This window comes from Populus nigra, chromosome 3 (genome assembly GCF_951802175.1).
Source record: "Populus nigra chromosome 3, ddPopNigr1.1, whole genome shotgun sequence".
NCBI lineage: Eukaryota > Viridiplantae > Streptophyta > Magnoliopsida > Malpighiales > Salicaceae > Populus > Populus nigra.
Genome location: NC_084854.1, coordinates 8,488,590 through 8,510,440, shown reverse-complemented (window position 1 = coordinate 8,510,440; position 21,851 = coordinate 8,488,590). Strand labels below are relative to the sequence as shown.

Here is a 21,851-nt window from a genome sequence, read left to right as displayed (position 1 = left end):
TGAAATTTGAAATTTTTTTATTTTTTTTGCTTCAAATTAATATTTTTTTAGTGTTTTTAGATCATTTTAATACATTAATATGAAAAATAATTTTTTAAAAATAAAAAAATTATTATTTTAATATATTTTTAAGTGAAAACATTTTCAAAAACAATCACAACCACACTTCCAAACATAAATATCAATTTTTTTTCGTTTAGAAATCTGTAATCTTTATATTCATCTTCTTTTTTATTTATTGGAATCAAACATCCCAATTTCCATTACATAAATTACATGGTCTATTAAAAAAATAAAATATCTTAAAAGTTAAACAAAGTTAATATATATATAATCAAAAAGTGCTTTGACCAATAAAAAGTCTTTATGCTAGATACACCAACGAAACGACATCGCAAAGAGGTCAGTCACATCTCCACGAAAACGACCTTGTCGTTCAACATGAAACAATAATCGTTTCACTTTCGCATAAAAAGAAAAAAACAGAAGGAAAAACCCCTGGAGGCTGCAGGCTGTGGACCTGGTGTCTCGAGGAGAGCTCTCTTCAAGTCTTCAGCTCCACCCCCTCCCCCGCTCTCTTCTTCGTTAACAACCAACCAACCAGCAACAAAAAAATGAATAAACAATCCTCAGTTGCATAGGAAATAGCAGGAAACGCTCAGATGTCTCTCCCAAAAACCATACTAGCATCATCGACAGGAGCTAAAACTTGCTATTACATACCTCGTACCCGCGATTTCTTTCTCAATCTCCTCAGAAAAGCTGCCACCCTCTCTCACTTAACCCAACTCCAAGCCCAGCTAATCCACCACAGCCTCCTCCTAAACGACATTTCCGTCGCCACCAAACTCACCCACAAATTCTTCGACTTCAATGCCACTCTCCACGCTCGTGCACTCTTCTTCTCCGTCCCGAAACCGGACCTTTTCCTCTTTAACGTTCTCATTAAGGGCTTCTCCACCAATAACAAGCCTTTGTCGGCGATTTCTCTGTTTACCCATTTGAGAAAAAGCACTCGTTTAAAGCCCGATGATTATAGTTATGCTTTCGTTGTATCGGCTGCGGCGAGTCTTGGTGATGCTAGAATTGGTGGGATATTACATGGAAAGGCAATAATTGATGGGTTTGGTTCGGATTTGTTTGTTGGGTCTGCCCTTGTCGACTTTTATTTTAAAATTTGGCGGGAAAATTTAGCTATTAAGGTGTTTGATAGATTGCCTCAAATAGATACTGTTTTGTATAATACAATGATATCTGGGTTTGTTAAGAATTCTTGTTTCGAGGACTCAATTAGAGTTTTTGGAGATATGGTTTTGGGTAATGGGCCCAAGTTTGATTTAACAACAGTTATAGCTGTTTTACCTGCTGTGGCTGAGTTACAAGAGTTGAAATTAGGCATGCAAATTCTGTGTTTGGCTATAAAGTGTGGTTTCTATTCTCATGTTTCGTTGCTTACGGGCTTGATTTCGTTGTTCTCGAAATGCGGGGAAGTTGAGATTGCGAGGTTGTTGTTTGGGGAGATTCGTAAGAAAGACTTGATTTCTTGTAATGCAATGATTTCAGGGTTTACTTGCAATGGCGAGACTGAGGATTCGGTGAGGTTGTTCAAAGAACTGCTTAGTTCTGGAGAGAGAGTTAGTTCAAGCACTATTGTGGGGTTGATTCCTGTGTATTCTCCTTTTGGTCATTCATATCTTTGTAATTGTATCCATGGTTTTTGTGTGAAACTTGGTATCGTTTCCCATTCTTCTGTTTCAACTGCATTGACTACTGTTTATTGTAGATTGAATGAAATGATATTTGCAAGGCAACTTTTTGATGAATCAGCAGAGAAGACTTTAGCTTCTTGGAATGCAATGATCTCGGGTTGTACCCAAAATGGTTTAACAGATGCAGCAATCTCCCTTTTTCAGACGATGCAAAAAAATAATGTCAATCCAAATCCAGTTACTGTTACCAGCATTCTTTCGGCTTGTGCTCAAATTGGAGCCTTAAGTCTTGGAGAATGGGTACACAGTTTAATTAAGAGCAATGGTTTTGAGTCCAATGTCTATGTTTCAACTGCTCTGATTGACATGTATGCAAAGTGTGGGAACATTACTGTAGCTAGGGAATTATTTGATCTGATGCCTGAGAAGAATGAGGTGACTTGGAACGCCATGATTTCTGGTTATGGTCTCCATGGGCACGGGCAGGAAGCACTGAAGCTATTTTACGATATGTTGTCTTCTTTTGTTAAACCCACTGGTCTCACTTTTCTCTCTGTATTGTATGCTTGCAGTCATGCTGGGTTAGTGAAAGAAGGAGATGGAATTTTTCACACTATGGTCCATGACTTCGGCTTTGAACCATTAGCTGAGCATTATGCATGCATGGTTGATATCCTTGGACGAGCTGGACAATTGAAAAGGGCTTTGGAATTTATCAAGGCAATGCCTGTTGAGCCTGGTCCTCCCGTGTGGGGTGCCCTGCTTGGAGCTTGTATGATCCACAAGGACACAAACCTAGCTCATGTAGCTTCTGAAAAGTTATTTGAATTGGACCCAGAAAATATAGGATACTATGTCTTAATGTCGAATATCTATTCAGTAGAAAGGAAATATCCACAAGCTGCTTCAGTAAGACAAGTAGCCAAGAAGAAAAGGCTTGCAAAGACTCCAGGCTGTACATTGATTGAGATTGGTCAGGTCCCACATGTCTTCACATCTGGTGACCAGTCCCATCCACAATCAAAGGCAATCTATGCAGAACTAGATAAATTGACTGGAAAGATGACAGAGGCAGGATTCCAGACAGAGACTACCACTGTTTTGCATGATCTGGAGGAGGAAGAGAAGGAACTGACAATGAAGGTTCACAGTGAGAAGTTGGCCATTGCCTTTGGCCTTATCTCTACTGAACCTGGAGCTGAAATTAGGATTATCAAGAATCTCCGAGTTTGTTTAGACTGTCATAATTGGACTAAGTTCTTGTCAAAGATCACAGAGAGAGTTATTGTGGTAAGGGATGCCAATAGATTCCATCACTTCAAAGATGGTCTCTGTTCATGTGGAGACTATTGGTGAAAAAAGATGTCCTGCTTCAATCTTTTCAAGTCATTTCAGGATAGCAGATATTTTCTGGTAAGTAAATGCTTTTCATGTTGTGATACCATAAGAGATTAAACAAAATAACAGTTCAGTCAATTTGGTTCTCTGGGTTGCACTTTTGAACTTATCCTGTTGCTTCTAGGTAATCGTGGGAAAATTTCTTAACAAATCTATGCGTTGCATTTTAGTGAAAAAGGAAATTGTGTTTCAAATAAGCTTCATGACCTATTTCATGCATTGTTTTTCCTCCATGTGCTTTTTCTATCTATCAACGAAATTCTCCACTGCTTTTTTGCATGCTGTTTACATTATCTGGAACTAGAACACGAAGGTTGTTTATTATCCTCCCTCAGTTATCTGAAATCTAGTTTATTGAAGAGTTTGGACAAGAGCCAATTGGAAGTTCTTTTGGATATCAGTAAATGCTATTTTGAACATGCAATGATGAACAATTGCTGAGGCTTGCATCATGGCTATTCTCAAAGAGAATAGAAAATGTCATCCTTGTAGCCACAACCTTAAGATAAGTGCATAAGCCTCAAATCTTCACTGTAGGTTTGCCTTTCAGATTGACCTTGAGAACTTTCATACATTACCTTCTTTTCCATTTCTTCCCCTCATGGAATTCACGTTCTTTTCCAGCAGAGTTGGCATAACATATACCAACTATGTTTGGTCTGTGCTTTTGGGACCTCATCAGATATTCAAGGAACAAGCAGAAATGGACTGCGGTATAAATAGATAACGGCATGTTCCAGCATAGGATCCTTAATCAATAAAGGATTATAATTTGAGTCCTTCTAGTGAAGATCTTCCCAAGAAACACCAGGCTTGCTTTGACATCCATGTTCATGCACTTGGAGGTTTCTTGATTGACAAGGAATGAAGTTTTCAAACATTTTAGGTGAATTTTTAATATAAGCCATCATTGACACATGCTCTATGACTTATGAGAGATTTATTTACTTGCCCAGGATGACTTGTGAGACTTTCAAAGATTGAGATTCTTGGTGTTTTGAGATAGGTGCAGTGGTTAGAACTTTTGCAATCCAAGTGTATAAAGCAGAATTATGCACTCCTTGGGGCTGTTAGTGTGGAAGTGTGATAAGGAAAATGTTTTTCATTGCAATTACAAAACTGGGTTCAATGCTTGTTGCTATACAAGATTTTCACTCTAATTTTATTCCTTGGGCATCTCCATTTTGTCGGTTACATTGCATATCGTATTCCCATAGAAGCAATATGTACATGTATATTCTAGAGATGCACAAATCAACTAGAAAACAAACACACATTTAACAGTTGATTCCACATTGCTTGGTGTCAGGTCCCTTGGTTTTCATCACAAATGGATCGATTCGGACCCATAGCAAAGAGAAGATGGAAGCCAAGAGCACTGACCATATAACAACAATAGTGGGTGTCCTGTTTTGCCTCCCCATTAGACCTTTGAGGAATGGGTAGAGATGAACAATCACCCAGAAGGCAAAGAAGAGCTTCCCAAATAGAGGTCCCCATGACTGATACCCATTGTTTATGGCATCTGAGACTCCAGCAACAACTCCAACGAGGTTGATGATTAAGATAGTGGTTGGAGGGATAAGCAGGGTTGTCCATTTAAATGCGTATAGTTCTCCAAAATCCTCATCGTCTGTTGCCTTGGATGTGACAGTGAAGTTTGTGTCGATACCAGCTAAAACTTTCAGAAGACCTTGGACAACAGCAAAGAGGTGAGCTGATACACCACCTATAACCCAGAATTGCTCGTTTCTCCACCATTCCTCAATGCTTACTCCGCTCCACCTTAACTCAAGAATACCCGTTGAAAAGATTGACAAAAACAAGCCAATGAAGAAAAGACTTGCAAAGGTGCTTATCTGGATCACAAACAAATTGAGAACATGTAATGATATTGTTATAAATGAACAAAATCATGTTCTCGTGTTAACATAGCATTTGAAAACATCTTATTGTTGTTACTTCAGAGTTCAATTCCAGTGTCGTTTTTTATAATGGTTTTGCCTTTTAAAGCTCTGCACCCTGTTATTTTATTTCCCGTTGAAACAACGGAGGAAATAACAATTGTATCATTACCTCTGGCATGATGAATTTATCAGTAAGCAGGCAGATGGCGGGGAGGCAACAGTAGGCAACGAGTGCTAAGGAAGTGAAGGGGTAGATAGTTGTGTTCACATATGCAAACCTCTCGAGCCACTTGAGCTTTCCTTCCTTGTAGCCATACAACATAGGGCTGTGACGACTGAAGAAAATCTCAACAGAACCAAGAGCCCATCGAAGCACTTGGTTGAGCCGATCTGATAGATTGATGGGAGCTGAGCCCTTAAATGCAGCTAACTTTGGCATACAGTAAATAGACCTCCATCCACGGCAATGCATCTTAAAACCTGTCAGAATATCCTCTGTGATTGAACCGTAAATCCAGCCCAGCTGCACAGGAAAAGGCAAATTTATTCAATGGAGAAACTTCTACAACAAGCAAACTTTCTTTTCAACCTCAATTGCTCAACGCTTTGTGGAGATACAGAAATTTTTGCTGTTTACATTACCTCGAGTCCCCATTCAGTTTTGTCTTCATACCCACAACTGATCACATGGATGGCTTCTTTTAGCAGAGCCGCTGGACTCGAGGAAGGAGGTACGCCACCTTCTTCCATTAAAGTTGAAGTCACAAAAATTGCTGACTGTCCAAACCTCTTTTCAAAATTCATTTGAGACATCAGTAGCTCCTTCTCGTTATCCATTCCTGTCCAGCATGCCTTACACATTAGGATGAGGGAAGGGAAAGAAGATTGTTGGGAAATCAGTATGAAAAGAATGTTATCCAGTTAAAGATCTTTGAAAACCTTGCAGGCTTGTGCCTTCTCCAACTGCACCATTCTTAGCATTCTTCTTTTTGCGACGCCCAAAACATGGGCAGCAGTCACAGGTCACCATCTTTGGGCGCTTGGGTTCTTTTGGAGGGTCGTAGCCATACAGAGCTTGCCTTTTGAAAACGCATCCTGTGCCGACGTACACCGGACCCTGAATTCCATCTAGACCTTTCATGTTAATCTGCAGGCGACACAGAGAAACAAAACATCATCTCGCTTTCCACACGCACGGCGTATGAGAACATACACAAGCATGGGTTTGTTTTAGTCCAAGATTTACATCAAAGAAAACAGTATTCCTGTTGGCGTAACGATCATGTCTATCAATGCCATCGAATCTTTGAGGGAATTGCACGTAGCAAACTCTCTTTCCAATCTGGGGGTCCATCAAGAAACACATAGCCTCTCGAACGGCCTTGCTATTGTTTATATAATGGTCACAATCCAAGTTCAGCATGAAAGGAGCATTGGTTAGCACTGCAGAGACCCGAATCTGAAAATTGCAAAAAGTAAGAGGTATCACATCACATGCTAGCCTTTCAAAGGTGAGAGAACTTGATGCATGTAAGATAAACGAATTTTTCTCAAGTTTATTTACCAGGGCATTCATGGCACCGGCCTTCTTATGATGTGAAAAACCAGGTCTCTTCTCACGAGATACATATACAAGGCGAGGGAGCTCATTTCCTTCAGTGTCATGGCCTCCACTGTGACCAAGAAATACTTGAATCATACCAGGGTGATCCCTGGTATTGTTTCCAGGCCATGGTGTCCCATCTTGCATGATCCACCCCTCTGGAGGAACCTTCTGTGCTTTTGCTACAATTGCATTTATCCTAACCTTGAATTCTTCATATTCTCTCTGCCAAAGACCAAAAATCATAGAATGTTAGCTAAAATCGATTGCAAGTACTTCAAGCTTTGAAAAATTCTATAGGGTTCTACACTAACTTCAAACAAACCTTCATAGCTCGACGTTCCTTGACAAAGGTTGGCTGAACTTTGTCCTTGAGATAATCGATCTTCAGAGCAAAGTAAAACTCAGGAGCTCGAGGTTCTATGCTATATTTCTTGCAGAATGGAACCCATTTTCGAGCAAATTCAGCAGTTTCAGACATGGCTTCAAAGGTGCACATGGAAGCGCCATCATCAGAGAGGTAACATGAGATCTTTTCAACTGGGTAGTCCATGGCCAAAATTGATAAAATTGTGTTACCCGTAACAAGAGGGGGTTCCTTCATAGGATCCACTGTACTGACAAAGATATCAACTGGCGCTAGCATATTGGGCTCGCCTTCCCGTTCGTATCTGCGTTGCAAAAAAATATCAGTGGTTTTTTTCTGAAACTTGCTTTAGCAGGAAAAGAAATCATTGGAGTCGGTTTCCCGAACATATAAATCTTGGAAATTCTAAATTTGTTCTGGTTTGAGAATTCTATGGACCTGAGAGAAAGGCGATCCAGATAAGTCTCGCGATCAATTGGCAACCACTTGGGGAACTGATCAAGAATCCACGAAATCGCAAACCAGATTTCACAGACTATAGATGTCAGCCATAGCCCAATTGCATCATGCACCGGATGCAAAATTCTATAGCGAAGAAAGAAGGCAAGTATGATCAGCCTAGCAACAATAACCATTCTATACGGATTGATCTTGCTCGACGCAATTGGTACTTTCCTGGAGAGTGGCTGTCTTGCCTCGTCTAACCTGCAATAATAGTTCACAACATATCATTCAATGTCAACTGATGATTTCGGAAGAACGCTAATTTGTCGTTACAAACAAGGCAAGATTGGTCTAGGCATATCCTACTATAAGAAACTGGATACATACATGGCTGCTTCGGCATCATCTTCTTGTTCAGGCCCCAGATTCCCTTGCTGCGTTTTCCAATCATCCATCCTCTCTTTCCACCCTCCCTCCTTCTTTGCGTCCCATCTTGCGCTTCCTGTTTCGTGCAAATACATGAAAATCATGTGAGATTATCGTAATAATGTTTCGGTTAATCATTTCAATCAATGCTTGTGACAAGTAAATACCAGGTTCAGAAACTGGATATGGGTGCACTCTCTTATGAAGTGAAGAAGATAGCATCTGCTCTCCATGAGATCCAATAGGGAACTCTCCGCTCACCTGCACAGATGTTAAACCATTTTTATATTCTCCACTTAAAATTTTCTAAAACAAATCCATTGAATTGGAACCAAAACAAAGGAGCAGCATCACTTACAGGTCTTGATCTGACACCAGTTATGACTGGTGGGAAGTGGCTATTTTCTTCATCGTCATGGCCTCTTCCATAAGTCATCTTCCCATGAAGCATTGCCTCGGTGAGATACTTATTCTTGTCTTGCTCATCTTCAATGATGAACTCGTGTTCAATATCATCCAAATCATCTTCATCATCATCCCCCTCAACCCTTGGACTCCCTATACAAATTTCTCAAATAAAATCAACTTGAAAAATCCATGCCAAGACAACAGTACTGTTATAGCTTTGCAATCAAAGATAAGATCGAAGAGAATGATATTTTACCTTTGAGACGCTTGTATCTAGTCTTGCACTGAGGACAGTTTTGAGTCCCTTCTCTTCTTTCATACTCGTAGCATGGTCTACACGCAGGAAAACCACACTCATTGCAAGCCACAAACAAATCACCATCTACAGTTAGGCCAATCTCATCCCCACATATCTCACAAACTTGGCCATCCAAGTTCTTCAAGGGTTTATGCTGCACCAAAACAAAAACAAACGCAAAGAAGTCACTTCATGCATGGTTTCTTGCTGCAGGCTCTTGTATGAGATATGTTTTGTTAGTGTTTGTTACCTCTTCATGGCCATGAATGACAACAAGCTCGTTGCGGTTGTGAGAGCCAGCGACAAGTCCAGCACTGGCTTCCATGTTCAGCAATGGAAAGGGGCGAGAGAGCTACTGGGTTGAGAGGGGGTGAGTGTTTCTTTTTTATGAATGGAAGGGTAGGGTATAGAAAGTTGTGCTGGATCTCTTGCTCTCACCTAATGTGGCATGTTAGGGGTGGTGGTGTGGAAGTTGGTTGCAGAGTCGCCATTGCCTTGAAGTTAAGCTTCGTCTATTTTTCAACTACCGTGCCCTTCTCTTATGCCTTCTTTCCACGACCAACTCGGTGTCAGTATTATATCTCTAGTTTTTTGATAATTTATTTTACCTCTTTTGTATTTTTTTTTTTTTAAAAAAAACACTTGGAAAATGAAGTAAATCTTACACTGTACGTCCTAGTAATTAATGGCCTCCCTTTAATTTCACTTATGTTTGTTTTTTTTTTTACTAGTCTCTCGTTTTTTTATGGAGGACAAAAATTACTAAAAGAAAAAAAATATAGCAGAAGAAGCATGAATTCACAGCTTTTACACTTGTTTTTTACTATAAAAAATTATACCCCATAACAAATACAAGAACAAAAACAAACACGCAATAAAACCCACCACTAAAAATAAACACAGCAACAAATAATATTGACATGGGTGTGTTCTTCTTTGATTCAACAACAAATTGAACGACTTTCTTTACAGCAGGAAGAGCTAGGGGCATGGATTCGGACTCGAATTTTATTGTTCTTTGGATAGGAACTCAAATGTTGTTCTTATACTAGCAAAAACCGAAAGAAGAAAAGGGGAAATATAACGGCTGATTAGGCCACGTTTGTACTTGGGATTGACATTTGGGCACAGTACTAGTTTTGTAATTTTTCAAGTGAAGATCACTTGGCGTTTGAGTTAAGCATGCATGCTCGTTAGTCGCATGCTGTTTAGGCTGAAGGAAGCCGGAGACGAGTTCTTGGTTAACACTGAAACAGTTCATGTCTGCTTCTTTTCTTTTTCATTGCTTTTTGTTAATTAATTGTTTCTGTTGCTCAAAATACTCTTGGTAATCGTGGCTCTACCAAGTTACTGGAGGCCTTTCAGTAATGGCTGTAAACTTGATCAACTCTTCCTCTCTTTTGACTAATGCTATTCATTATGAAAAAGAATAATTTGCAAACAAGTTTTTCATACTAAATTAAATTTTCCCAATTGAGTTGATTCCGAGGCCAATTGAGATTACATTTTAAATAGACTTTCTCAAAAATTTAATTTTTTTTATTTAAAATTATTTTTTTATTATTTTAATATGCCGGTATCAAAAATAATTTTTTAAAAAAATATATTATTTTAATACATTTCTAAATAAAAAAACAACACAAAATAGATTCAAGATGGATAGAATTTGGGAGGAATGGTATTACTTCATTCTCCTGCTCACTTTATTTTATTTATTTATGGCAAGGAGGTTATCAGCACGAAATAGCATTGCAACATTGAATTCTTTGTTAAATCATAAATAGGAATTTGATTTCCATGGAGCGCAAGATATTTCACTTTTCAGTTTCTTGTTATGAGTGAATTACTAGTTAAGAATCCCATATACATACATGCATACATGCATACATACATACATACATACATTAGCTGAGGCCCTACTATCTGCCAACCGGTGATACTTGGTACAGTTCAAATCCTTCCCTTTCAAAACTTCCGCTGCCCGTCAACTGTTAATGCAAGCTGAAAAACACGTGAATGAGCATGCTTAGAATGCAAGAACTTTAAACTCAAGTCATGTTCCAATCGTTAGTTGGGCATGTTGGAGCTTCTCCATCTGGACAGTGTAGCCTCTCCTACCTGCACACAAGATTTGTATTTGTGAAAACCTGCTACATCCACGCAATGTAACTGTTCGTGATTTGCTTATGGCAGTTTGGCACAGGTAGTGCTGTGTTCATTTTTTTATGTCAATTTAAGAGATTAAAACTAAGACACTAGAAAGAAAAGCACCATTGTTTAAGAAAGTGAAGTACCAACCTTGTATTCTTATCAAGACACGGCTACAACATCTTGTATCCAACTTGAAGCTTTACTCAAAAAAGAAGCTTTTCCTCCTGGTAAGGAAGGGTACAAAGGGCTGCCCTGTCTGGGTAAGCTCAACACTTCCACTGATCATAAAACTAAACAAACCCCGGCTTGGTTAAGCCTGCTTACTGAGCTCGTCATTTTATGGGACCCTTGTTCTTCGCGACCCTTGTTCTTCGCAACTTCAACGCACCTTTGCTGCCATGCCCTGTTCTTGTTGGCAAGAAGCTTGAACAAAGAAACTCTCTAACCTCAGCTTTCTGCTCACTTGTAGTGAATTACTGGCCTTGTCCTTGAGCAGTCCTCATCAATATCTGCCAAATGCCCAAAATTGCCACAAGCATTCCTCGCCTTGTTCTGCTCAAACCCATGAACTTTTGAAGATCACAAACACTGTTCCATCGACCACTTATTCAACCAACTATAATATCTCACTCCTCATCCACTACTTCAAATGCCAAGACAAACCGCATGGAATCAAGTAACTACTTCAGTTGCGAATAATCGAACCTCTGGAATGGCAAAAGCATCTTGGAAGTACCAATTACTTGAAAGCAAGTTTGTCCGCCAGTCACCCTCTTTCCATTCCTTTAACCTGTAAGCTCTTCAAATTTAAGATATAATCTTCCCGGGTTTTTTAATTTATTTTACCAAGGGATTAAAGCTTCCAATCCCAACAAAATTGTCTCTCCAAATTACTACCTTGAGCAGTTGACTGCATGTGTCTATGAAGTCACCATCTACAAACAATCCTCCCATTAAAAACCATATCCAGCAACTGCGGGAGGAAGTTCTCATGACTTCACTTTTTGACACCCTATCCAGCAATCATGGGAGGAAGTCTCGCGACTGTACTTTCTCAAAAATACATTACATTCTACAGCTTTTTGTTATCCAGTCTCCTTTGAGCAACACACTACTTGCCTAGGTATGTGACCTATAAAATGGCAAACTATAATCACAAATAAAAATAAAAATAATATGAAACCATGTTGTAACAATTACAAATTCACATTCTTGGAACAGCATGCTCATATAACCACAGTGGCCATGAATTTATAGAGGATCCAACATTACACTGTGCCCTAATCTGCTTCAAACTTTAAAAATAAACAAATGAACTTATAAGTACAATCTTGTCTAACCTCATGATTATTCAGATTATAAAGGGGTTAGTTTGTTAAAAAATAAAATTATGAAATAATGTTGTTGAACATGTCATATTAAACTAAAGCTATACACACACCAGGATCCCAAACTTACCTACAAAATGTGATCGGGAGCACCTGCCAAGTATTCCATAATTAAAACCCCTTGTAAACTTGCATGCACTCATACCAGCTGATACTTCATTTGCAGCTGACTTGTCCTTTTTCTTGGGCGGTTCCAGAGCTTTCTGTAGAATAGCCTTATTTGGTACCAGACTAATGAACATGTTCCGATCATGGAAGTTTTTGCTCTCCTCAGTAGCAAGCTGCAAATCAGAGCATAAAATGAAAGTTATAATGCAAAATTCAATGAAGAAATAATCAACATTTCTAAGATTATGAAAACTGAGAACAGACACATGACATGCAGGGAAAATACTGGTAAAAAATAGCACGATTGTTAATTGTTGCTGAATGGCCTTCAGTGAGTCCGTTTGAAAGTATAAAAGCTAATATTCACTGCTATTATTATAAGCAATTTTGCACTGTTCTCTCAAATTTGGTCAGCCTAAGACATGTAGATCTAGTCCAGCCTGGTTTAGAAAATCTCCCATAAAAAACAGGCTATTTTTCTGTTCTTTTGTTTTTTTTCATTTTATTAACCCTTTGCCAGAACTTAAACACTTAAATAGAATGAAACACAACAAAGTATCCAATCACACTCAAAGCAGTTATTGAGACGTTAGGAGTTTCACAATATTTTGCACATCAATCTTCTTGTATCGTGTATTATTATTGTTATTTTTTTTTGGCATAAGCACATCAAATACTTCATTAGTAACTCTCCAACAAAATTTTGGAAACGTCTGATGAGCTCAATTGCAATATTTCTGAACTCATTTTCACGCCAATTCAAGTTCACTATGACTTTAACCTGAAATAACCAAACATAATAGACGAATCAAAAACAAAAATCCAGCAAATGGAATTAGTACATGCAGGAATAGATGTTAAAAGAAAAATAAAGATGACCTTGTCACCATCTTTCAAAAAATTCCGAGCAGCTCTTAAACGCACATCATAATCATGTTGGTCAATGTTGTAACTGTCAATAGAATTAATAAGAGTAATCATGTTAGTTTTAAGTTAAACATAGAATGCATAAGTAAGTTAAACATAGAATGCATAAGTATAGCTTATAAGTTAAATTAAATTATGCTTGAGCATTCTAGTAAAGATCTTGAAGAAATCACACAGTTTGAAACATGTATGCTTCATTTCTGAATGATTGTTTTCTACTTGTTATATTTCCAACTTCTACCTACAATAGCGAGGATACCATCCAGGCAATATTGACAAAAGAAGAAAAATGAACGAATATAAAGAAGGGCGTTTATAAATTTAATTGAGCGAACGCCACCAGCCTCATGACCAAGTGGTATCTAGCTGCTTCATAATTTGCAAAATACAGAACCGCTCCTATGGTAAATCTTACCTTTTTTTGATGCAACCTCAAATGAAGCGAAAGCATATGCATAGACAAGGCAAAAATTTTATTTGCTGTATCATGTCTTTCACATTACCAAGAGGCTAATACTCTTGTGAACAACATACACATGGAAGTAGACTCCACCCACATTTTGTCATTTAACTTCTTAGCTTTCTATTTATTAATAACAAGCTTCCTTTCAGCAATGTTGATATATCAACTTTCAGATAGGACATTAACAACTTGCTAATCAATGTGAAAATGTGCCTTAGCAAGGATTTTTCATAATAGCATGAAAAAAAGGTTATATTTTGTAGCTATCAATGACAGTTAGCACTTGGTGAACAAACACTAACAAAGTCACAGCAAGCTACAAACTGAATAAAGATAAATGAGATGGCAGCTAAATGAAAAGACATGTTGACATGTTAAGACTACATTACTTACCCCATTTTAAGCTCCTTTAAATACATGTGATTTGTTAACATTCAATAGCACAATTTGGTCAGTATACATTCTCACAACAGAGAATTTAGAAATGCAGTAAAGCATCAAACTCTAAAATAGAAGAGGCATTCACCAGCACTTTTCTTCTGCTGTTCTCTCTTTTTCTTTTGCGGTTCATATCTAAATTTGCTGAAAAAAGAAGTAAATCAAGATTATGACACTTTTCAACTGGCAATGCTCACAATGCAGACGTTGAAGGAGAATATCTACTGTAGAATTGTACAGGGCATTGATTTTGAACAATGCCATGCCTAATAAATGGGATTCACCATCCAAGCAGAAAAAACACAAGCAATTTCTTCCATCCTAATATTGCTCCAGCAAATTGCCTTATCCATAACTCAAAATCTATGGATAAGCACAAAAAATAGGGTGGTGCACTTTCATTTTAAGGAGTTACATGAAGAAAAGAAAGCCAAAAATGGCTGAATGCCTGATTGAAAAGACATAGTGATTCAGTTTTAAAGAGAAGATAGACCAGCAGGCAGGCCATAAACTTTACAGGTCAAAATGTAACCATTGGATAAGGCATATGGCATTTGGTAAAAGAACTACCAAGTACAAGGGCACAGGTTCTCCTATGGAAAGCAAACACTCTATGCCCTCAAGGTAACCAATGGCAGAACCAGAAATGGCCGCTAATAAATAGACCTCCATGATTCTCTATAAACAACTGGTATCAAAGCAGGATACAAAATCCATGCTCTAAAGAATACAAATCCCAAAAGAAGTTGTACTGAAAATCCCAATAGGAGTTTTTTTAAAAAGTTTTATATCAGGCTTAAACAGATTAAAAGAACCTAGTTATATATCCTGCCACCCCTAAAACCTGTAACTCAAGGGATTATCAAGCTCCCCGACAGCAAATATAGAAATATAAAAAGGAAGGGGCATAAACTAGAACACTTATCTGTTAAGTGTTACAGACAAAACAATCAAACAATTCCCTATGAATTTTAATCAAGAGTATGGAAAATCTTTCACGACTCATGCTTGGACAAATTCACTGTTGATGACCTTGATAAGGATATATAAAAAAGAAATTGGGCATTGCCATTCCTAATTTTCATCATCCATGTAAAATCTGCCATTTTCACAAAAGTTCATAGGCAAGAAAATATATCTAAGCATGGTTGCTAATACTTTTTGAGGAAGAGAAAGCAAGAATGCCGTCCGGGCCAGCCCCATTTCCCACGGTTCAAACTATATTCCTCTTTATACATATAGAGTTCAGAAATTAAAAATTATTTAAAAACAATTGAAGAAAAAAAATCAATCAATAACATAACAAATCAAGCTCAGCATCTTCAGCCATTTGAATTGCCTCACGTACAGATACCACACCAACCTTAAATAAATCCTCACAATCAGTTCAGCAATTAATCACATTCGTAATTAAAAGGATGGAAAAAAGTACGTAAGCAATTTAAGTGAAAAGGAAAAGGCGAAAAGAAAAGAAAAGGTATCAATTTTTTTTTTTCAAAAAGAAAACAATGCTCAAAGTTCCTTTTTTGTTTATTTTTTTCTATTCCATTTTCTCAGCTACCAAACAGAAAAAAAAATTTGAATTTTAAAACTAACCATATTCTGTTGCTGATCAATGAGCCTCACAGTAGCTGAACTACAAAAAAAAAAAAACTCTAATGACAATTCATTTCATTTCATTTCAAAGTCACAAAAAAAAGCATGCAGCAACAACAATAATAATCACCTGATTCTAGATTTATCAAGAGCCTGGTCTTCATCAGAAGCACTCTTCTGCGGCCGCCGCGAGTCACCGTAGGACCGTGGACACCGTAATGGGAGGTGATGACGAGGCTGGGAGAAGTGTGGGATCGGAGCCCGAATAGCAGACAGAGACAGGAAATACGGTGTCGTCTTGGTGGCGGTGATACGGGTTAGTAGTGGGAAGCAGCTGCTGCCGCTAGTGCTGGTGATACCAGCCATGGCTTCTATTTTCGTTTTTTTTTCTTCTTTTCTTTTTTACAAATTTCGGAGAGAGATATTCTTTCCTTATCCGGACTGAGTTTTTATTTTTATTTTTATTTTTATTTTTATTTTTATTTTTTGGAGAAAAAAGTGAGTTTAGCGAGTGTGTGTGAGAGACAGTGGAGTGGCGCAGAGCTTATCACTGTTGGCTGGGCTCGTTAACAGAGAAATTTGAGTCTATGTTTCTTGTAGCCCATATAAATTTAAAAGGCCCGATTTAGCTGTGGGTTCATAACTCCAATTCTAGCATTCTAGATTCCATCTATAATTAATTAATTAACCAAAAAAAATTAAAAAACAAATTTGTACTGTACCATCCTCACTCCTCGTGAAGCCATTATTATTATTATTATCTAATAAATTAAAATTGCTCAGTATTTACTGTAAATGGTATAGTACAGTCCATAATAAAAACTTAGTTTTTTTTTTTTTTACAGTAAAAGCTAAGTTTTTTTTTTGCTTTGTTTTTTAAGTTTTTTTTTCTTTGTTTTTTTAATAAATATTTTTTTGTTTAATTTTTTTATTAATGTTAATTTTTTTGATTTAGTTATCAAACTTTCATAACACGAATTCTAGGTTTGACGGGTTAACCCAGATTTTTTTTCTGGTTTTTCTTTTTAATTAATTTTTTCGTTTAATTTAGTTTGTTAATGTTAAATTTTTTTCTATTTAGTTATTAAACTTTCATGATACGGATTTCTGGTTTGAAGGGTTAACCCAACTAATTCTGGGTTAACCCGTAGATTTTTTTTTCCTAATCAGTTATCAAACTTTCATTGACATGAATCTCAGGTTTGACGGGTTAACCTGATTTGAAGGGTTAACCCAGTTAATTCAGATTTTTTTTCTTTTTCTTCATAATTTTTTTTTTCATGTAGGCTTTTTGTTATTTGTTTTTTTTTATTTAGTAGTTTTTTTTTGCTTTTTGCTTTTTTTTTTTAATTGATTTTTTAAAATTTAGTTTGTTAATGCACAGTGCAGTGCACAGTAAAAGCTGAGCTATCTTTTTTTTTTCTTTTTGCTTGTTTTTTTAAGTCATTTTTTTTCTTTGTTTTTTTAAGGAATATTTTTTATGTTTAATTTTTTTTTGTTAATATTAATTTTTTTTCTATTTAGTTATCAAACTTTCATAACACGGATTTTGGGTTTAACAAGTTAACCTAGATTTTTTTTTTCTGGTTTTTCTTTTTAATTAATTTTTTCGTTTAATTTAGTTTGTTAATGTTAATTTTTTTTCTATTTAGTTATCAAACTTTCATGATACAGATTCCGGTTTGACGGGTTGACCTAGCTAATTCTGAAGTAACCCGTAAATTTTTTTTTCCTAATCAGTTATCAAATTCTCATGACATGAATCCCACGTTTGACAGGTTAACCTGATTTGAAGGGTTAACCCAGTTAATTTAGATTTTTTTTCTTTTTCTTCATTGGTTTTTTCTTTCATTTAGACTTTTTGTTCTTTGTTTTTTTTCTTTTCAATTAATCTTTTTTTTTGTTTAGTGGTATTTTTTTTTGCTTTTCCCCTTTTTTTTCTTTTTAATTGATTTTTTTTAAATTTAGTTTGTTAATGCATAGTGTAGTATACAGTAAAAGCTGAGCTGTCTTTTTTTTTCACTTTTTGCTTTTTTAAAAAGTTTTTTTTATTTGTTTTTTTAATGAATATTTTTTTTGTTTAATTTCTTTTTGTTAATGTTAATTTTTTTTTATTTAGTTATGAAACTTTCATAACACGGATTCCGGGTTTGACGGGTTAACTCATATTTTTTTTTTCTGGTTTTTCTTTTTAATTAATTTTTTCGTTTAATTTAGTTTGTTCATGTTGGATTTTGTTCTATTTAGTTATCGAATTTTTATGACACGGATTACAGGTTTGACAGGTTAACCTAGCTAATTCTAGGTTAACCCGTAATTTTTTTTCCTAATCATTTATCAAACTTTCATGACACGAATCTCACGTTTGACGGGTTAACCTGGTTTGAAGGGTCAACCCAGTTAATTCAGATTTTTTTTCTTTTTCTTTATTAGTTTTTATTTTCTTGTAGGCTTTTTTTTCTTTGTTTTTTTCTTTTCAATTAATCTTTTTTTGTTTAGTAGTTTTTTTTTCTTTTTTAGCTAATTGACTCAGACGGTTTTTGTGTCATTTTTTAATTGATATTTTTAAATTTCACCCTTCAACACTAGACTAATTAGAAATTGAGTTTCATTATTTGTTTCAATTTGCTTTCTATAGAGTTATCTTAGTCTTATGACCTATGTTTGGCAGGTTAACCCGAGTTGACTCAATTTATTTTTTAATTGAATTTTGTTTTCAATTTCATCATTTAATATTAGGTCAATTGAGAATTAGGTTTAATAAAAAAAATACTTGCTTTCTAAAGAGTTATCAAGGTGTCATGACTTGAGTAATGGATTTGACAAGTTAATTTAAGTTAATTCAAGTCGATCTAATATGTTGTTATTTCAATATTAAAAAAAAAAATGTCATCCTGCATTTTTTAAGTCAAGTTACATTTTATTGATTGTTTGGGTTGTCTTTCAATATGTTAAGTCGATCAAATCATATCAATTCTATCTCTTTATAGTTTATTTATTTTTGCTAAAAAAACATATTAATAACACCTAAATCATGTATTGAAATCGTAATATAAGATAAACTTTAATTTGTCATCTCTCATATTTATAGGCTGTCTCAATTTCACCAAAAACCTTTGATTTATTTCAATCAAAGCCCACATCTTTTATATTTTTGCATTCTTTATTTCCATCCATTAGAAGTTTGTATAGATTTTAATTTTGTTAATGAAATATCTCAATACAACCTAAAAATAAGAGTAAACAATTTGGGATTAAAAAACATTAAAAATATATTTTCTTAGCAAAACAACTATGATAATATTTTTCACCGACACTGTCTACCAATCCTCCGACAAATAACAATACAAGAATAAAACTAAAATAAAAAAAAAAATACGATAAGAAATTAACAACAACATCAACTCACCATTATGTTGCTGTACGAGAATTAAAGCATGGCAAGAATGAGGTATTTCTGGAGAAACTAACAATCTCAGATTTTACCACATTTGTTTTTTTTATAGAATATACTTTTCAATTGACTTTCTATTTTTATTTTTGTGTATTTCATTTCATTTATTTTTTTCTTTACTCGATAGGTAAAATTGAGATATTTTATAAATTTCAAGGACAAAATTGAAATTTACACAACATTTTCTGTTACTATTCTCGACAAAAATAGATGGAGAAGGGAAAATTGCATAGTTTTAAAACCCGGCCTGGTGGGTCGACTCGGGATCCGACCGACCCGAGACTGGAACCGGGTCGGGTTGAAAAAAACGGGGGAAGGAAAAACCTGGTGTGACCCGACAAGACCCGGTCAAAAACTCGGTTGCAACTCATTGGCTTTTGTGTTTTTTTTTACTAAAACGACGTCGTTTTGATTTTTTTAAAAAAAAATTGACCCGGACGACCCGGTTAAAACCTGGAACCTAGGTCTTGGACCTGGCCGGATCTAAAAACTATGGAAAATTGAAGCAAAAATGAAAAATGTGGGGGTTTATTGGAACAGTAATGAAGGATGTGGGGGTAATTAAAACAAACCATAGGTTTTAGGTAAAATCGAGACATCATATAATCCTCATGGTGCAAATTGAAATTTATCATATATATGTTTAAATTTTTGTATTATTGGTTTATTTCTAATGATATGTTTTATTTTAATATAAAATTGAAATCAAACAAATGATTAAGCAGGGTAGGCATGTTCGTATTCTACGGGTATAATATAAAATGATTGTTAACTAATTAGAAATAGATTCAAAATGTGAAGAGGTTTAGCATATAAAAGTTTATAATTTAAATTTATTTATATTAAATTTGAGTTACATAAGTATGTGAAGAGGTTTATTTTTTTTGTTTGAGCACGCATGTTAGTTTATAATAAAAAATATAGATACAATCAAATTTCTCAAAATTAATTTAATAATAGACAATCAAATAATTAAAATCATACCACTCATGTATTATGGACATTTCATTAGTTAAATTATGTATTGAACTAGTTTGTATTTTTACATTTGTTTGGTACGGTGTATCTAAACTTTTTCAAACATATAAAAAAATTTCAGATTTTAGAAATTTTTTGGTATTATTATTAAACCTTAAAATATAATCTTTTTAAATTTTTTATTTTACAAATATAAATTTTTCTATTAATATATCTCTTATTTATCTTAGACAACGCAATATTTTTAACTAGAAACATTATTTCTATCTTAAAAAATAATTATAATTGTTAAAGCAAGTTAAGAAAAAAAATCAAAATAATATTTTTACATGTCGTGTGATTAAAAGCTAAAAGATTTATAAATATAATAAAATTATGTTCTAAATCTATTTAAACATTTTAATAATAAACATATAATTTCAATCAAATTTTTATAAATAATTTACTATTAGTATCATTGTTTTTAAATCAAATAAATAATAATTGAAAGACAATTATTAAACTTAAACTTAAAATTTATAATAGTATTTAAGAATTGTATCAAAAATCTTACTTAAATGAATCCAATAAATGTTTTTTAGATTTGACATGATAACTCAATTGATTTTATGAGTTCAAAAATAATCCAAATAATCTATAATATTAAAAAAGCAACATGAATAATCTGATTAAATTTACGAACATGATTTAACTAAAAAACTTTTAAAATAATTTTTTTTAATATTAAAATAATAATATATTAAATTAATTTTGATTAACTATAATTAATATGTTATATCCATAACTCATATGATTAAAATTTAATTTTTAATTAACCCGTAATATTAAAAAAGAAAAAAACCGTGGAGAAAACAAAAAAGCCGAGGAAGGGAAATCAAAATCACAAAAGGTTGAGTAGTAAAGCGGCACGTGAGTGTCGAGGTTAGTTGACATTCCGCCAACAGAGAAGGAAGTGAGTTCACCAAACCTAAGTGGGGCCCAGAGGTTAGGCCAGCACCAGCTAAACTAAACAGAAAAAACCTGTTGTCTCCCAGTTTTGTTTTGGAAACGGTGGGGGGAGTTTAGGGAAGGTATTGTGAAGTGCCGATCTTGTCCTTGTATAATCATTCCTTTCATGCGACCCGGAGCCGGAAGTTGTCAGTTGGATTTCAAATACTTGGGGCGTCCTTGTGTTTCTCTATTAATCCACCAAAAAATAATAATAAAAAATAAAAAAACAATCCCCCATAATTTTAAACTCTATTAAAAAAATATATATATTACCTTTAACTTATAATACAACAACACCAAATATGTCCCACATTAACCATAAATATTTGGTGTTCCTTTTAATACATAATAAACTTTTTTTAGAGATCATTCCCTGCAAACTTGCCGAGAGATTTTTTTTTTCCTTGCATTTAACAACTAATATCTTCATTAAATCATTATACAATATATGAACACCTAAGCTTTTTTTTTATGGAACTTCATTGTTTACATGAATAATAAAACGCTGGGCTTTTTTTTTTTTATTATTATTTTCAAACATCATTCTATAACATAGTTAGATTTAAAATTATGATAAACATACTAGATTAAAAGATAAAGAATTGGAATATAAAACAAAGATAAAAGGCATAGTCGATCTTAAATTCATAATAATTTTTATTTTAATTTTAAAATTCATTTTGTTTTATTTTTCAGTTATTGTGTTAGATAGATGAGAGAGAAACTCGTCAAGAATATATAGAATAGATAAAAAGTTATTGGTTATCAATATTTCAATTATCAAATTGATCAAGTTTC

At 34.8% G+C, this 21,851-nt stretch overlaps 3 protein-coding genes across 11 annotated transcripts; 1 reads left to right on the top strand and 2 right to left on the bottom strand.

Moving 5' to 3' along the window:
- The first annotated feature begins 477 nt into the window (after positions 1 to 477).
- Positions 478 to 3,193, top strand: LOC133689359 (pentatricopeptide repeat-containing protein At4g30700). The gene has a single exon (XM_062109193.1). It carries the CDS (start codon positions 663 to 665, stop codon positions 3,063 to 3,065), a length of 2,403 nt encoding a protein of 800 aa, XP_061965177.1. The 5' UTR covers positions 478 to 662; the 3' UTR covers positions 3,066 to 3,193.
- Positions 3,194 to 4,194: 1,001 nt separating this feature from the next.
- LOC133689358 (cellulose synthase A catalytic subunit 7 [UDP-forming]-like) lies at positions 4,195 to 8,970 on the bottom strand. The gene is made up of 13 exons (XM_062109192.1): positions 8,811 to 8,970; positions 8,519 to 8,714; positions 8,213 to 8,412; positions 8,022 to 8,115; positions 7,816 to 7,930; positions 7,423 to 7,689; positions 6,943 to 7,288; positions 6,579 to 6,842; positions 6,261 to 6,473; positions 5,954 to 6,161; positions 5,657 to 5,853; positions 5,184 to 5,537; positions 4,195 to 4,966 (listed from the first exon to the last, which is right to left on the bottom strand). Exons 1-13 carry the CDS (start codon positions 8,883 to 8,885, stop codon positions 4,385 to 4,387), a joined length of 3,111 nt encoding a protein of 1,036 aa, XP_061965176.1. The 5' UTR covers positions 8,886 to 8,970; the 3' UTR covers positions 4,195 to 4,384.
- Positions 8,971 to 10,322: 1,352 nt separating this feature from the next.
- Positions 10,323 to 16,102, bottom strand: LOC133689830 (translation initiation factor IF3-4, chloroplastic-like). 9 transcript variants are annotated; one of them, XR_009841336.1, is made up of 7 exons: positions 15,762 to 16,101; positions 15,632 to 15,671; positions 14,124 to 14,179; positions 13,087 to 13,159; positions 12,170 to 12,988; positions 10,859 to 11,843; positions 10,323 to 10,678 (listed from the first exon to the last, which is right to left on the bottom strand). XR_009841336.1 is itself a non-coding variant. In XM_062109895.1 (5 exons), the coding sequence occupies exons 1-4, from the start codon at positions 15,995 to 15,997 to the stop codon at positions 11,797 to 11,799; spliced, it is 534 nt and encodes a 177-aa protein (XP_061965879.1). In that variant the 5' UTR covers positions 15,998 to 16,102; the 3' UTR covers positions 10,323 to 10,678; positions 10,859 to 11,796. The 9 variants fall into 9 exon arrangements, 1 of the variants encoding a protein (XP_061965879.1); XR_009841335.1 differs by having other exon boundaries at positions 15,632 to 15,666; XR_009841337.1 differs by having other exon boundaries at positions 12,170 to 12,380; positions 15,632 to 15,666; positions 15,762 to 16,096.
- Positions 16,103 to 21,851: the final 5,749 nt, after the last annotated feature.

Coding starts and splice junctions, on each gene's coding strand:
- LOC133689358 (XM_062109192.1), bottom strand. CDS start 8,885: ATGGAAGCCAGTGCTGGACTTGTCGCTGGCTCTCACAACCGCAACGAG. Junction 8,116..8,212: donor CTGGTGTCAGATCAAGACCT/GTAAGTGATGCT, acceptor ACATCTGTGCAG/GTGAGCGGAGAGTTCCCTAT. Junction 5,854..5,953: donor AGAAGGCACAAGCCTGCAAG/GTTTTCAAAGAT, acceptor CATGCTGGACAG/GAATGGATAACGAGAAGGAG.
- LOC133689359 (XM_062109193.1), top strand. CDS start 663: ATGTCTCTCCCAAAAACCATACTAGCATCATCGACAGGAGCTAAAACT.
- LOC133689830 (XM_062109895.1), bottom strand. CDS start 15,997: ATGGCTGGTATCACCAGCACTAGCGGCAGCAGCTGCTTCCCACTACTA. Junction 15,672..15,761: donor CTTGATAAATCTAGAATCAG/GTGATTATTATT, acceptor TTTTTTTTGTAG/TTCAGCTACTGTGAGGCTCA. Junction 12,381..15,631: donor TTGATCAGCAACAGAATATG/GTTAGTTTTAAA, acceptor TCTGATTTGCAG/CTTGCTACTGAGGAGAGCAA.